The 17,485-nt window shown below is 45.9% G+C and overlaps 1 protein-coding gene across 1 annotated transcript in view; it reads right to left on the reverse strand.

The window, feature by feature from the left end:
• Positions 1-17,485, reverse strand: part of LOC122392433 (piwi-like protein Siwi) — a 107,148-nt gene that overhangs the window by 28,270 nt on the left and 61,393 nt on the right. The window contains exon 6 of the mRNA XM_043387261.1: positions 168-558. Within this exon, the coding sequence (XP_043243196.1) occupies positions 168-558 (391 nt within the window). The remainder of the gene's footprint in view (positions 1-167; positions 559-17,485) is intronic.

Below are 17,485 nucleotides of genomic sequence, written 5' to 3' on the forward strand. Positions count from 1 at the left end.
AACCCGGCCAAAACGCCTACTGTGCAGTGGTTCGTCCACCCGGACTATGGACAGACGGTGGTCCGCCAGCCCGGCTGACACGTTCATATGCAGACATTGCGACATTGCATTGCATTGCAGACATATGCAGACATTGAGTACGGCCTACCGTTGAGCCGCACACTCACTTTTGACGGCGTCATTCCAGGAGCCATCGCGTGCCTCAGTCTCCCGGTTGGTTTTGACCTTTTCGTTCGGCAGGACGCGACCGTTCACCTTCAGTAGCTCCCTGGAGAACTTGAGGCCCCAGAAGCTGAGCAGACTTTTCACATCTTCGCTGCTGTTGAGCCGGGTGCTGAACTGGTGCAGCTTCTGGGCCCGCTGTTGGGGTGGCATGTTCAGGAAACCAGACAGCTCTTTCATCAGGTTGTTGTTGTTTCGCATTTCGTCAGAGAGGCCCGTCATGTTGCACAGCTCCGGCACCAGCCAGAACGGCTCAGTTTGGCCCTGGCGCATCTCGCGTCGCTTGGGGTTGGACAGGAGGAGCGGCTGGTCCATGCTGACGGTAATGTTGTGCTTCTGCGGGAACACGGTGGGGAAACGCGACGTCAACGACCCACACCTAGACAGTCATCGCCGGCGACACATCAACTAGACCACAATTAGCGCTAGCCGACCAAGCAACAGTGCGGACAAAAACACCAAATACACCTGTCATTTTTTTTTTTGTCATTCACTATGGTTAACCCGCGCCCCGTTGGGCTATTCCCAAACCCCGCAACGTGTTGGGGGGGGGGAGGATTTCGGCCCCCCTAATATTTCGGAGCTATTGACCGTTTTTCAAGTCAAACTACGTTCGATAGCGCCACCTGGGAACAACCATGTGACCAAATTTCATTTTTCTGGGTGCAACCGATGACGTCACAGACCCAGGGCCTATTTTAAAGAAATTTTACTAGGGTGGCAAAGCAGCTTCAGGGGGCGCCATCGCAACCTTTGGGGGCGCCTCTTCCCTGGGAAATCCAATGCGTAAGCAATAACCCCTATCAACCGTCTTAATCAGATGTGACTTGTATATTGATTCGACACTTAAGGCACTGCTTTTTCCACGGGTGACAGTACATTGGCTTCTCCGTATCGAATTATACATAGGGGAGGCCCGGGACGTATGGGCCCCCGGGAGGTATAATGGGCAATCGCAGTTTTGAAGTGATGCGTATTTTTACACATTTGACCGCGTAAACTGGTAGCAGCCATTTCGTTATGGAACCCACGTGATTTCCAAACTCTAACATTAGGTTTAAAACATGTACATGAAGACTAGGTAGACAATTTAAAGTTTTCTTGCAAGATTACGAGCTGAGATGCTACGTGCATTCTGGCATCCTAACCGGGAGGTTCGGGCCACCCACCCCCTGTGATCCTAAATCAATAAAATGATGCTTTCATTTTATGTCCTCTTCAACATGTTTTATTTTTGTCGCGCAAGGTAAAAAATTTAAAGGGACAGTATCACCATTTTGATGAAATTTGACATTGCATAGGCCCCACCTTTCTGGTCCGGGAACTGAAGACCGATCCTCGAAGCTCCACACCGTTATCCCGCTATCGCCGCTCAAAGTACGAAAGGTGTACCACACTTTGAATCGTGCTTCACTATCTTCACTGTTTAAATGTTTGCGCCGTTTTGAATTCACCGCCAGTAATAAAACTTTTACCCTGGTCATTTCATCAAATTTTATAAAGCCAAAACGTTTTTCGCACTTATTCATCACCGTTAAATTCATTAAATAGTCGTAGGCAATTTCCGCTGTTTCCTTCGGATTCTAGCGGCTCAACAAAGGAATTCCTCCAGCTTGAATCACAATCTCCCTCCAATGTATGACGTTTATCACGTGATTGTCACGTGATATTTTCTCCCATTGTCAATTGTCACGTCCAATTGCCACTCCCTCCAATTATCACGTTATATTTTTATAGGCAATACCTAAGGCTACCTCTCCCTAAGGACAACTCAATCAGAAGAACGACCGCGTAAGCATAGCGTCAATAATGTATTATCTGCGCCAGTTCTGTAGTAATTTTGCATGCTTCCAAACTGGCGGCCATGCTTGTATAGTGGTGGTTCGCTCATGAAAATGAATCATGAAAATGAAATGTGGTTGCAATATTTTTCACCGAGTTCGGTCCTCAAACTATGTTTTTCTGATTCAGAAAAATAAGAAATGCTAGTAAAAAAAAAATCAGCTCCATACATGGATTTTTTTTTCGATGATACTGTCCCTTTAAGTACAAATTGCATTCGAACAAAAAAAAAAACTCATTTGTCTTATTTCATGGAACGTGAATGAGTTCACCAAAAAAGTGCCTAAGTGATCTCCATGAAGTAACTTTTTGGTCGCTTATGCGTTATAGTACCTGGGCTCTAAGAGAGCTCAAAGTTGATCCCAGCCACGAGTATTGTGCTCAATGTCGAGAACAGAATGAAACATGACACCGGCCCATACCTTCCGGTGAATTTTGATGGATCGAAAAAGCGCATGATTTATTAAAAGTTCTCAATAGCTAATCCCAGATGCCTAATATCAGGCACACTTTACAGGCGAAAGGCAATTTCACGCACACAGAGTGAAAAACCAGGTCTAGCCACCGCCCACTGGACGGAAATTGCCATTTTACAAAACCAGCCCATACCTCCCGGGTCTCCCCTATATAGGATTAGTTAAATATTGTTTACAAACGGCCTGTACAATGGTAGACTGTTTGAAAACAGACTAAGCTATTTGCAGAAAATAACCCGCACCCCGTTGGGGTCTGCCGAGCAGATGGGGGGGGGGGGGGGAGAGATTTTGCCCCTTCCTAGAATCTCGAGAGCACGCAACATAGCGACAAGCAGCGAACGGTGTTAGATAGCCCAAAAAGGGATCTACCTTCTGACCCAATTTCATTGACCTCGATCTAACCGATGACGTCACAGGTCAGGTCAAATGTCGAATTTTCACCGTTTACAGGCATTTCAAGGAATGTGTAAAAAGGCAAATTATTGAAAATCATCGATATGAAATTGTCCATAAAACACATAATTTGCTATTTGAGGTCACTAATACCAGGACAGGTCACAGAGGTCAGGTCACTGAGGGTCACAATACGAAAGTGTCGTGTGATACATGCTTTGTGGTCCATTTTACATAAAAATGCGATCATGTGGGTCAGGCAGCCTAAAGGGCCAGTTTAGGTTATGTTCTGGTGAAGGCCAAGTCAAGGTCATGTCAACTTAGGTCAACTTTTAAACTTGATATTTTTGCATAAAATGGGTTTTGTTTCGATGAAGCTCGTCACGGGGAGTCAAATGGTGGTCTTTGTTTTGCGCTACGTGGTCTTGAATTGCTAAAAACTGAGTTCAAATTTGACATCAATTTTGATTTTTTTCGCTATAACTTGGCTAAAAGAGGAGGCATCGATCTAAAATTTGGTATGTAGATGCAAGAGCGTAGGGGCTGTCATATTTATTCCGGTTTTTCGAAATTCGATAAGCATGTTTTTTGCTATTTTATATAAAAACATATTTTTTTTTTTGGGGGGGGGGTCAAAATCACAAAATTTGGAAAATCCGAGATAGCAGTTTTGTAGCGACGTATTTTCTCTACATGACCACATAAAGAACTTCGAAATTTCTTGCTAATTGTAGCTTTTGTTAGCGTTTCAAGATTTCATGTTTTTTGCTCATTTTTGCTCGAACATGACCTCACTTTGACCTAAATAACTCCTGACATAAGGTGACATGAGGCTTGAAATTTTGTGTGAAGGTGTCAAATTGATGCCCGGGAAGGTATTGGAAATTTGGCGGCGCTGCGTGTCGCCATTTTCTTGCTATTCAGGAAAAACCACGAAGAGGGGCCATATTGCCCCCCCCTCCAACGGGTTAAACCGTTTAAAACACAGCAAAAATAGAGCGATCGTACTTTTGGAAGAATATCTACGATGGCAGGAGGAATCATGAATAACATTCATCCTAAGAGGAAACAAGTGCTATTTCCAGGGTTGTATATGACTCAAATTTTTGGTGAATCGATTCAAAAGAGGTTTTTCTAAAACTGAATCGATCAGGTTAACCCGGCAGGCGGTGGGCCTCCCGGCCACCTTCCGCGCGGTGGGGGGGGGGGGGGGCATTCCCCCCATATCTCCGAAACTACTGGACGGATCCGTAAAATTCAAACGGCGTTCGATAGCCCTGCCAAATATGTCACAGGAAACCAAATTTCATTGATCTCGGGGTCACCAATGACGTCACAGGCAGGGGCGGATCCAGGAAAACTCCAAGGGGAGGGTCATGAATCGAAGTGGTGCCCCTACCTATACCCAAAATTAAAAACTCAACGGATTTCGTCCACTTCATTTTGGTGGTGCCCCCATTTTCAGTTTTTTATTTTTATTTTTTTATTTTTAGTCAGTATCTTACCTCTTAGCCACAACCACATTTACCAATTGTAAGCAAGTATATACATATGAATGTGCTATGTGTATATATGTTGTGGACGCTGAGTAATGAGTACTTACCAGGAACGTTATCAGGTAAGCAAATCGTTGTCAGTCCGACGAACTTGACCCTGGCGTCTAAAGGGTCTGTCCTTGACACTTCAGGCTTGTCAGGGGCACCAAAGTCCTTCCAGGGACACCACAAACCTGTCAGGGGCACCTACGGCCTTGTAGGGGCGCCACAGGCCCGCCAGGGGCACCACAGGCCTGCCAGGAAGCAGGGGCACCACAGGTCTAGCAAGTATACACGACAGGCCTGTCAGGGGCACAACGGGCCTGTTGGGCCCATGAGCACCCCTAGGGGCAGGGGCACCACAGTCCTTCCAGGGGCACCGCAGGCCTGTGAGGGGCACCAGCGGCCTAGCAGGAGCACCAGTCAACACAGGCCTGCCAGGGGCACCACAGACCTGCCAGGGGCACCAGAGGCCTGCCAGGAGCACCACCGACCTCGCAGGGGTAACTTGGGCCTGTCAGGGCCCAGGGGCACCACGGGCCTGTCGAGAGGCACTTCAGGCTTTTCAGGGGCACCATAGTCCTCTCAGGGCGCAGGGGTAGCAGGGGCACCAGAGGCCTGTCAGGGGCACTACAGGCCTAGCAAGGGCACCACTGGTCTTTCAGGGGCACCATGAGCCTGCCATAGCCAGGCATCTCAGGCTTGTCAAGGCCCAGCGGCACCACAGGTCTGTGAGGGGCACCAGCGACCTAGCAGGGGCACCAGTCAACACAGGTCTGCCAGGGGCGCCACAGACCTGCCAGGGGCACCACAGACCTGCCAGGGGCACCAGAGGCCTGCGAGGGGCACCACCGGCCTCGCAGGGGCACCTTGGGCCTGTCAGGGGCACGACGGGCCTGCCGAGGGGCACTTCAGACTTTTCAGGGGCACCAGTCCTCTCCGGGCGCAGGGGCACCAGAGGCCTGCCAGGGGCACCAGCGGCCTAGCAAGGGCACTAGAGGCCTGCCAGGGGCACCAGCGGCCTAGCAAGGGCACCAGAGGCCTGCCAGGGGCACCACAGGCCTAACAAGGGCACCACGGGCCTGTCAGGGGCACCTCAGGCTTGTCAGGGCCCAGGGACACCACAGTCCTTCCAAGGGCACCGCAAGCCTGTCAGGGGCACCAGAGGCCTGCCAGGGGCACCACAGGCCTAGCAAGGGCACCTCTGGCCTGTCAGGGGCACCTCAGGCTTGTCAGGGCCCAGAGGCACCACAGTCCTTCCAGGGGCATTACAAGCCTGTCAGGGGCACCAGAGGCCTAGCAAGGGCACCACAGGCCTGCCAGGGGCACCACCGGCCTTGCAGGGGCGCCTCAGGCCTGTCAGGGGCACCGCGTGCCTGCCGGGGACACTTCAGGCTTGTCAGGGGCGTTACAGTCCTGTCAGGGCCCAGGGGCACCAGGCCCGTGGTGTCCCTGCTAGGCCTGTGGTGCCCCTGTCAGGACTGTGATACCCCTGATAGGCCGGTGGTGCCCCTGGCAGGTCTTTGGGCCCCCGGGCCTCAAGGGGGGGGCCATGACCCATGTGACCCCCCCCTTGGATCCGCCCCTGGTCACAGGTCAGGTAAAAGATAAAATGTTTCACTGTTCACGGTAGTGATGTCAATTTCGGAAAATCGTGATACCGATACCAAACCAAATACCAACAGTACCCACGGAAAAATACCGAAACCGAACCGACTTGGTAATACATATGAGGGAAATACCAACTTTCTACCAAACTCTCAGCCTCTTTTACATTAGAGGATTCATAAAACCAACAAAATACCAAATGCGTTCGCCTTGAAATACCAAATATTAGGTCGTTCAATAAGTAACGAACAATCGGTCATAGCTTCTTTATTTCTTTATTTAACACTTTCAAACTTTCACGGATTATAGATCAGACATTTCTGAATGCAGCCTATGCCTCAAACCAGTCGCCGCCCGCCTGCACACACTTCTCCCAGCGTTCCGGCCAACGCCGGAATTCCGCCCGGAAAAAACGCGTTTTCCGTCTTTTTCACCCAGGCCTCTTGCACCAAAATACCTAGCTAGGTAGAATCGGCAAAATACCTACCTAGTAAAACTACCTACGGCGGTAACTTCTCTTGCACCATCCTACCTACCTACCTAGGTAAATTTGACAGCTCGCGTTTTTAGGATTTGTTTTGATTGGCTGTTTGGCGACGAATTATTTGTGGGCGCAAACAAATAGTAACTAAAGAAAACAATTAAATGGATATTGTTTTTATTAATATACATTTTGGTATTATGAAATCATTTTTCATTTACGTAAATACCGATAGAAGTTATTTTGATATTAAATTACTTGAACAAATAAGCTTCGTTTCCATGGCAACGAGTGAGTCTTCAACCTGGCTGTTCTGCTACGGAGGATTATCGCCTTGGTACGGAGAAGCACCTCTGTGAACCCATGGAGCATTTGGTCAATTAAATTATTATTCACTCATAGAACATTGATTTATCATTGTCTAAACATTTTGTCATGCCTAATTTACATAAAGGTACCCGTGGATTATCATGTATTGCGCCTATTGTTACTAATTGAATCATTTTACCTAAGGTTTTGCTAGTTATTTTGGAAGCCCGCGTTTACCGTCAAACCGTCAAAAATTTCTCCGCGAGTACTTCTTTCCGGCTTTCGGTGCAAGAGGAAAACAGGCGGTCGGAGTTTAACAACTGGTAAGTTCCGATGCCGCTCGGTAGAATTTCTAGGTAGATTTTCACGGTAGCGTTTTTTGGTAGGTAGTTTGGTGCAAGAGAATTTAGGTAAAATCGGAATTTACCTAGGTAGGTAGTTTGGTGCAAGAGGCCTCTGACAGCGCACCTGACTTCAGCGTCGGTCTCGAAGTGTTCACCATGGAGGCCATCCTTCAGGGGACCAAAGAGGTGAAAATCTGAAGAAGACAGGTCCGGACTGTAGAGCGGCTGGGGCATGATATTTAGCCCTGTCACGCGATCTCCTCGCGTGTGGCGTGAGACATGTGCGGACGAGCGTTGTCATGGTGTATGGTGATGTTGTTGCAGTGTCCCAAAATAATATTTTTGCTTGGGTGTCAGAGGGGAAAATTGCTGACCAAAAAAAGGATGAGAGTGAAAAATTGTTGGTCAGGTAAGGCAAAAAAAAAAGGGAAATGATCAATAACATTAATCCATCTACAGATTAAAAACAACCACTCACGCAGTTGCTCCTTCTCGGTGGAATTGGGAGTGGAAAATTGGGCTTGAAAACTGGAGGTGAGAGTGGAAAATGATTTTCATTTGAATGTCGTTTCCCACCTACATCTACAAATTTTGGGACACTGTTGTTGACATCCGAGCCGCGCCTCTTCTTCAGGATTGCTTTCCTCAGTCTCCTGCAGGACTGTGATGTAGCGGGCAGCGGCCCGCTGTCCATAGTCCGCCCAGAGGCCTCTTGCACCAAAATACCTAGCTAGGTAGAATCGGCAAAATACCTACCTAGTAAAACTACCTACGGCGGTAACTTCTCTTGCACCATCCTACCTACCTACCTAGGTAAATTTGACAGCTCGCGTTTTTAGGATTTGTTTTGATTGGCTGTTTGGCGACGAATTATTTGTGGGAGCAAACAAATAGTAACTAAAGAAAACAATTAAATGGATATTGTTTTTATTGATATACATTTTGGTATTATGAAATCATTTTTCATTTACGAAAATACCAATAGAAGTTATTTTGATATTAAATTACTTGAACAAATAAGCTTCGTTTCCATGGCAACGAGTGAGTCTTCAACCTGGCTGTTCTGCTACGGAGGATTATCGCTTTGGTACGGAGAAGCACCTCTGTGAACCCATGGAACATTTGGTCAATTATTTTATTATTCACTCATAAAAATTATTTTATTATTCACTCATAAAACATTGATTTATCATTGTCTCAACATTTTGTAATGCCTAGTTTACATAAAAGTACCCGTGGATTATCATGTATTGTGCCTATTGTTACTAATTGAATCATTTTACCTAAGCTTTTGCTAGTTATTTTGGAAGCCCGCGTTTACCGTCAAACCGTCAAAAATTCCTCCGCGAGTACTTCTTTCCGGCTTTCCGTGCAAGAGGAAAACAGCCGGTCGGACTTTAACAATTGGTAAGTTCTTATGCCGCTCGGTAGAATTTCTAGGTAAATTTTCACGGTAGCGTTTTTTGGTAGGTAGTTTGGTGCAAGAGAATCTAGGTATAATCTGGATTTACCTAGGTAGGTAGTTTGGTGCAAGAGGCCTCAGGTTCAAGAAAGCCCACCAGGATGACACCATGACAACGCTCGTCCGCACATGTCTCACGCCACACGCGAGGAGATCGCGAGACAGGGCTGAATATCATGCCCCAGCCGCCCTACAGTCCGAACCTGGCTCCTTCAGATTTTCACCTCTTTGGTCCCCTGAAGGATGGCCTCCGTGGTGAACACTTCGAGACCGACGCTGAAGTCAGGTGCGCTGTCAAGAACTGGGTGAAAAAGACGGAAAACGCGTTTTTCCGGGCGGAATTCCGGCGTTGGCCGGAACGCTGGGAGAAGTGTGTGCAGGCGGGCGGCGACTGGTTTGAGGCAAAGGCTACATTCAGAAACATTTGATCTATAATCTGTGAAAGTTTGTAAGTGTTAAATAAAGAAATAAAGAAGTTATGACCGATTGTTCGTTACTTATTGAACGACCTAATAACAAGTTGGTATCGGTTTGGTATCGGTATACCAAAAAGTTGGTATCCGATTGATATCTCTACTTCACGGGTCTTCTAGGGAATGCGCCATAACACCGAGGAAAACGCATTTTGTCGAAAATCAGCGATAGGGTGTCAGTTGCCTAGTACAAATGTTGCTATTAGAGGTCAATGACAATACCAGGCCAGGTCACAGTCAGGTCACCAAGGGTACCAACCACATGAACCCAACTTTACTAAGGTTGTGCGATGCATGTTATATGGCCTATTTTTCATTTCCAACTCAATGGTGCTAGTAATAAGACCATCAGGTACGGCTTAGGTCACTTTCTGGTGGAGGTCAGGTCAAGGTCAGGTCAAAAAGGTCGAATCTCAAAGTTGATAGTTTTGCATAAAATCGGTATTGATTCGATGCACCTCGTCACGGGGAGTCCGACAATGGTCTTTGTTTTGCGCTAAGAGGTCTAGAATTGCAAAAGATTGAGTTTGAAAATTTGACGTCATCAATTTTGAAGTTTTTTTTCGCTATAACTTGGCCAAATTAACCCTCGCCCGCACATGGGGGGGGGGGGGTGGTTGCCACCCCCCCCCCCAGGTAGTCTTTCTGCTCTGCACTCAACATTTTTAGAGCTAGATGGCTGATTTTTCGTATAGCTGCTCCTCTATCCTTTCTTGATGTCCACTGAAAATTTCAAGTTTCTGTGATTTTTGGTTTCGGAGATATGACCTTGTTTTTCAGGTCATGTCATGACCCAAATGGCCAATTCTCAACATCTTGCGTTTGCCATGGGCCTTGTGAGCTTTTGACACCCTGATTTCGGCCTTTTTTGCCAGTCTTACCTCCCACCTATCATGGAACATGTTGTTCGACGATGTACAGGGGTCAAGGTCAGGGTCAAGGTCAACCTAGGTAATCTAAGATAATTGCGTTTTAGGCAAGCTGAATTTACTTTTTGTGAAGTTTTTTTTACTGCATTTTTGGTAAAAGCTTCTCAGATCATGATTTCATGTAATATGGACCCAAAAACAATCGGTGCACACATCAGTATACACACAGACACACACACACATACAAACACATATAATTGACCTTGACCTAACTTGACCTGAAATGACCTCAGCAGCAAAATTCTGGTCGGGTAGTGTGACAAAGAAGTTCTAGCTGGCTTGGCACCAGAAAACAGCATCGTCATCGGTATTTGATAAGCAGCGCACTTGATATCCAACGGTGACCCAAAACAGCAACATTTTTTAGTTTGACCTGACCTGGAAGGTCAATGACTGACCTGAGAAGGTAAAACTGGGTATCATTGGATTCGTCTCTTCCCAAAGAATCTTTTTGGTCTTTACCGCTAAGCTCTATCTCCAACAGGAACGAAATGGCGCGGGGGGGGGGGTGGCAACCACCCCCCCCCCCCATGTGCGTTCTAGGATGGGAAAATGGCATGTGCGGGCGAGGGTTAAGAGGTATCGATCTCAAATTTGGTATGTGGATAGAAGGCAGTAGGGACTATCACATATATTCCGTTTTTTCGAAACTCAAAAAACTTTTTGGATTTTTCGGCTATTATATTCAAAATATCTATTTTTTATTTTTGGGGGTCAAAATCCGAAAATTTCGAAAATTCGAGATAGCAGTTTTGTAGCCCTGTTAATTCTACACCTTTTATGTCTGAAATATATTTCCTGTATCTCTAAAGCTGTAGGCCTGACAGCTCTTCCCGCGAAACCTTTTTTTGGGTCGAAAATGGCAGAAATGACGTCACTCCGACGTCATTAGCGGTCAGCCTATCATAGCCTTCGGATTTTTTTTTGTCACAATGTGCCTTAGCTGTCCACGGGAGGGTACTTTAAAGTATGGTGACGATCGGCGCAGCGGTTCTGGAGATATATCGAAAAACTAAAGGGGGGCAAAAAATGCCCCCTACCACCGCCCCCTATCCCCCTATTCCGTACCCACGACAGCCTGGGGGGGTCGGATCCGACCCCCCCTGTTATCTCGAGAACCAATGGTCGCATCGAGCCCCGCGAGGCGGCGTTCGAAAGGTCTCGCGCACTCTTAAGATTTTAAGATTGCGGTCAACTTTCGGGTCAAGGTCAGGTCAAAGGTCAAATTCTGGGGTTTTGCATGATTAGGCTTACGGACAGCGGAATCGATAGCTGCTGCTCGAAACTCACCAAAAATGACCTCAACGACCTAGTGAAAGTACCGTATAGGGGTGCGTACCGTATAGGGTGTACCATGTGCGTATAGGGGTCATACTAAGTACGGGTCAAGGTCAGGTCAGGTCACGGTTTTCACTTTCTGCTACATGGGCGTGCGACACATATTTTATGGCTATTTTTCACGCCGAATCCGATGGTAATGGCTGCATGTGTCCCCAAGTCACTGTGCTGGCGATAAGTGTGCATTGAAAGCATAAAAATCGTTTATACCATACATAACTAAACGAGGGATTTTTCAACTTTTTATTTTTGACATAAAAATGCACTTTTCTAAACGAGCTTTGTCCCAGGAATCTATTGGTGCCATTTGTTTTCACATGCGATGTTCAGAAGTGCCTCTAATTCACGAAAATGCTTATGACGTCACCATGCCCTGTGCATGTTGGAGCTATTTTTTACAATTTGGGGGTCAAAAATCAAGATAGAAATAGAAATTTGGGACATCTAATGTTCTAATAGAGCTCTATAAAATATATTTCAGTTTTTTGGAAATTCTCAAAACTTTGGATTTTATTAGCTGTTTAAAAAAAAAGTTTTTTTTTTGAATTTTTAGGGGTGAAAAACGCACTTTATGGAAAATCCGAGATAGCCATTGTAAAGAACTCGTTGAGCTGCGTAGTGCGTCTATTCATGTCCTTAATTTGCAATTTGCTTTAAACCCTGATTTTTGGCGACTTTTTAAACAGTTACCACTTTTTGACTGAAAACGCCATGTAGTTACATCACTAAAATCGATATATCTCAAAATTTTTGGAAAAAATCTTAAAAATTACACAGGAGACGTCAAATTGATAGGGGAGAAGGTATGCCAAGTTTCAAGTTGATAGCGTAAGCGGTTCATGAGTTCGGAGGGGGGGGGGGGGGGTCGGATCCGACCCCCCCCCCCCCGGCGGTCGCGGGTTAACGACTCAAAACACATAAAGAAAATGATTCGACTAGACTCTTGATTCAAACATGACAAAAATATACTGAATCGATTAAATTATTTAACTCAATCATTTTTTAATAATTTGACTGAACATATCACTCAACTGAACATAGGAATGATTGGAATTTACTCATGACTCAAACATATTCTTAGTCAAATATTTTGCACTGACTCGCAGGCTTTGGCGGACTCATCAAACCATGTAAATAGAATGTGTTCGAAAACCAGCCAAATAGATACATTATTTGACTTACTGAAAGCTGGCAATAAAAATAATATTTGTGCCTGAAATATTTATTAGTAATAACCTTATTTTTCCCCTATAATGATTATCATAGAACTATATTACGATATAACACTTTGTGTGCCTATGTAATGTAAACCAAAATGTCAAGACAATAGACACCAGTATAGCGCCTTTTGGGGCGACTAACGGAGCGAGCGAGGGGGTGAGTCTTGCAAGTGCGAAATTTCGAGGGGGTACCTCCAACTGACTTGTGCACGGCACCCTACTGACCGGTTTCTAGCGATGTGCCAAATTTGAGCACAATCGGCCCAGCCGTTCTCGAGATCTGGGAGGGGCACCTTGCACGTGCGCACGTGCAAAATGGGTCCCAACTGACTTGTGCACGGCACCCTACTAACTGGTCCCTAACCGTGTACCAAATTTGAGCGCCATCGGTCCAGCCGTTCTCGAGATCTGGAAACGACCCCTGCACGTGCGCACGTGCAGCAGCACCCCAACTCTGGCACATGGATATGCAGTGCCTAGTGGGTGCCTACCTACATGCCAACTTTCAGCGCAATCGGCCAAGTAGTTACCAAGATATTGCAACAATTACAAAACTGACACCTCTTCGTTTTGCACGTGGCACGTGTATAAGGGGTCACCTACAGGGTGATCGAAAAAAAGTGTCACCCCTAATTTAAAAGCAATATAACTCGCGATTGGTTGGTCGTACGACTTTGCGCTAGGCAGCATTGGAAAGAGCATACAATTTCCTTTCGAATGGATATAAATATGCATGGTTTATGCCGCAAACGAAGATGTAGCTATTCAAAAGGTATGTTAACCCGCGCACCGACGGGGGTCTGCGCCAACTTAGTACCGACGGGGGGGGGGGGGCGGATGACCGCCCCCCCCCCTGAGATCTCGAGAACGAAGCAAGATAGCGACAAGCGGTAAACAACATCGGATACGCACGGAAAAGGTCTACAATTTTTACTAAGGTCATTTTCAGGTCAGGTCAAAGATGACGTCACAGGGGTCGAAAAAGTCAAAATTGGCGGCGCTAGATAGGGAGAGGGTTTTTCTCGAATAACTTTCGAAGTAGTCAAGATAGGAACAAACTAAGGGCATCATCGTGATCCTCTCGTCGATCCGCATCGAATGATATATATGTTGACCTCGAAAGGTCAAGGTCAAAGGTTGACCTCAGGTCACGTGACCTCGAGGTCATCATGTATATCATTCGATGCGTCTTGACGAGCTGAACACAATGAGACCATCCGCGCGGCTGTATCTTGTTCCTATAAGGAGTTATTGGCAAAAAACCTTTGGTGACCTTTGATGACGTCACATGACCTTACAGCTGCCCAACAGCAAAACAGACCTCAAGGTAGTGAAGGTTGATCGTATGTGAAGTCATGTATGGTATATGGGGCCATTCCGACCCGTTTTAGTGGTAAAAACAGGGAGTTGATTTTTCCCCCATTGACTTATAATGGGGAGGTCGCGAAATTGACCTGACCTTAGGTCACCGACATCAAAATTCCGAGATATACAAATTGTAGCTACTAATGACCTAATAACATCCTGCGACTTTCAAAGGCCTCCGACATCTACTGTAGCTCTGGCACGGTGACAAAGTTGCAAAAAAGTGACTTGAGGTTGGGTCATTCAAAGTGACCTGGTGACCTGACCTTAAAAGTTAGGAGGTTCAAACTTGCACACCATGTGTAAAATTGATGAGAGAATAGTCATACCAAATTTCGCGGCGCTACGCGCCGCGGTTTTCCCGCTATCCGCGAAAAACCTCAGGGGGGGGGCGGATATCCGCCCCCCCCCGTCGGTGCGCGGGTTAAGGACGCAATTTGGCGTGTTCAAAAGTTTGGTTGTGCAAATTTGTACTTTTGACAGAGTTTTTGATCTGACAGCTCACGTGACAGCTCACGTGAGCGTTTTTCTTAACTGTTCCATGGTTACCGCTGCATAAAATTGATAATCCGGCAATGCAGGTTGTCGCAATGTTTCGCTATGGTTACCGGCGAATTTGTGAATAATGAGGCCGCATATTTGCAAGGAAGTTCGAGTGAAGTGAAGTTCAAGGAACTTCGAGTGAAGACGAGTCTAAGGTCAGCTGAGAAACAGTCTGCAGTGAACAACATACACTCCATGTGTAATGTGTAAGGTGTGTGTCATGTTAAGTTACGATACTCATTGTTCTCGTTCAGCGGTGTCCGATCCCGTTCGGTGAATTTTGTTTCACGTAAAAGCCGCACATTGACTGGTTTTTGAGCCCATGGGGACATGATTTTGAATAGAAAACAATCATGAATACATTCAATTGAAAAAAAAATTGCCTGCCCTTTCCGATGCTGCCTGGCGCGAAATCATCTGATCTCCCAATCGCGAGTTATGTAGATTTTAAGTTAGGGGTGACACTTTTTTTCGATCACCCTGTATATGCATCGGGAATAGTCCAATACTTGGTAGAAGGAATGAAGCTACCCTACAAAAATTACCGCGTGTAAATCGGTCAAGTGGTTGCTGAGATATAAGCCTCGCAAAAGCGTCCGCACGGCCGGCCGGCCGCTCATACTCAGAAATTTCCGTTAATCTAAGGAAAGACTTCGCGCGCTTCGCTCGCTCCGTAATGAGCAAAATGGGTAAGTATCTCGCCGCCCAGCACGTTTTTCTTGTTACGAGCGCAGCGAGTCTTTTTAACATAACGGAAAAAATCTCAGTATGAGCGGCCCGGCCCGGCCCGGCCTGTAACGCTTTTGAGAGGCTCATATCTCAGCAACCGCTAGACCGATTGGCCTGCGGTCTTTCTTGCTGGCTAACCCCATCCCTTCTACCACATAATTGACAACTTTTGATACATCTCAGTGACCATCGTGGCACGTGCCACGTGAAAAGTCAAGGGTGTCCAAGCTGTTTGGCAAAAGTAGTGATTTTGAGAGGCTCATATCTCCAGCAGCCGCTTGGGCGATTGTCTTGCGGTAATTTTTGTAGGGTAGCTTCATTCCTTCTACCAAAGGTCGGATGCTCTTGATCTATGTGAGTGACCCCCACTGCAAGTGCAAAATACAAAAAGAAGAGGTGCCAAATTTGTTCCCATTTCAATAACACGGTAGGTAATTACTGGGGCGATTTCGCTGAAACTTGGCATACAGGTAGACACCCACCAAACAATGCATTTCCAAGTGTTGCGGTTAAGGTGCTACTGCACGTGCGCACGTGCAGGGGGCAATTCCAGATCTCGAGAACGGCTGGGCCGATTGCGCTCAATTTGGTACACGGTTGGGAACCAGTTAGTAGGGTGCCGTGTAAAAGTCAGTTTGGACCCCGTTTGCACGTGCGCACGTGCAGAATGTCGCTTCCAGATCTCAGGAACGGCTGGGCCGATTGCGTCCAAATTTGGCACACCGCTAGCGACCGGTTAGAAGAGTGCTTTGCACAAGCCCGTTGGAAGTACCCTCTCGCCCTTCCGCACGTGCAGGGCTCATTATCTCGCTCTCTCGTTATTCGCCCAAAAGGCGTTTTACTGGTAATAATTATCATTAAAACCCACCTTAATATAGATTAAGGTGGATTTTAATGAGAGATATGCACCATCATCCTTAATTGTGGTTGTATGTAGCTAATTGGTACGTATGACAAAATGCAATTATGCACGTAATTCAACGCCGCATCTTCACATAACGTTGAGGGTTCAAAATGAATTCAAGGTGAAAAGTAAGTGGGGTGTAATTTACTTTTCAGAGAAAAAAATCATGACGTCACTAATTTTCAATGCAGCACGAAGTACTTTCACCTAATCCGAAATAAATGAATCAAATCATAATAAACATAATTAAAGTGTACAAAATTCAAGTCAGCCTTGGATGTTTGCTTTCAGTTAAAATTGCAGTCATTAACCCGCGCCCCACTGGGGTCTGCGTATAACACGCCCTACTGGGGGGAGGGGGGCTCTTCATAGCCCCCCTCCTAACTCCGAAACTACTGGACCGATCGTCAAAATTCAAACGGCGTCTGATAGCCCTGGAAAAACTGTCATCGAAACCTAATTTCATTGAGCTCGAGGTCACCGATGACGTCACAGGACAGATCAAAGTAAAAATTGTTAGCATTTTGGCTTGTTCACATTTTGGGCTCTGGCTGCCGCCTTACAAGTCAGATCGGGCTCATTTTTTGTTTACACACTCGTAAACAAATGCTTTAGATACCCTGAGGGTACCAAACTTATACTTTGATTTTCAGGTCAGGGTCAGGTCATCACAGGTCGCGGAAATATTATATCATACGTCGTTCACGTGACACATGTTTTATGGTCCATTTAGGCCATAGATTTCGAATTTGATGTCGTCTGAGTCATTGGAGGTCATTTTGAGTCGAATTCAGCTTAGGTCAGGTCACTTTCAGGTCAAAAAAGGTCAAATTTTGAAGTTAAAATTGTTAAACAAAAAAGGTGTCTATTAGATGCAGTTTGAGCTCAGGAACACGATGGTGCCATTTATATTGGTGTACGATGTCAAATACGTACTGAAAAATTGATTTGAAAAATTAATAATTGTGATTTTTTTGCAATAATGCGTATAACTTGGCCATTTTTGAAGATATTTAGCTAAAACTTGGAAGAGTAAGTCATAAGCATACGTTTTATCACATATATTCCGCTTTTTTCGAAGAGTCAAAAGAAAAATTGAAAAAATATAAAAATATAAATTTTGAATTATATTTTCTAAAATTTTCGAAATTTTAAAATTTTTGAAAATCCGAGACATCAGTTTGATAGCGCAATCTATTCTGAGTACTTTCATGCAACGAAATTGGATCTAGCTTAAAAACTGAGCTCTTGGGAGCGATTGCCGTCGTTCCATGTTTTGCGTCGAAATCGGCCGAGCATGACGTCACTCTGA

Source organism: Amphibalanus amphitrite, unplaced genomic scaffold (assembly GCF_019059575.1).
Source record: "Amphibalanus amphitrite isolate SeventyFive unplaced genomic scaffold, NRLGWU_Aamphi_draft 000023F_arrow, whole genome shotgun sequence".
Lineage (NCBI taxonomy): Eukaryota > Metazoa > Arthropoda > Thecostraca > Balanomorpha > Balanidae > Amphibalanus > Amphibalanus amphitrite.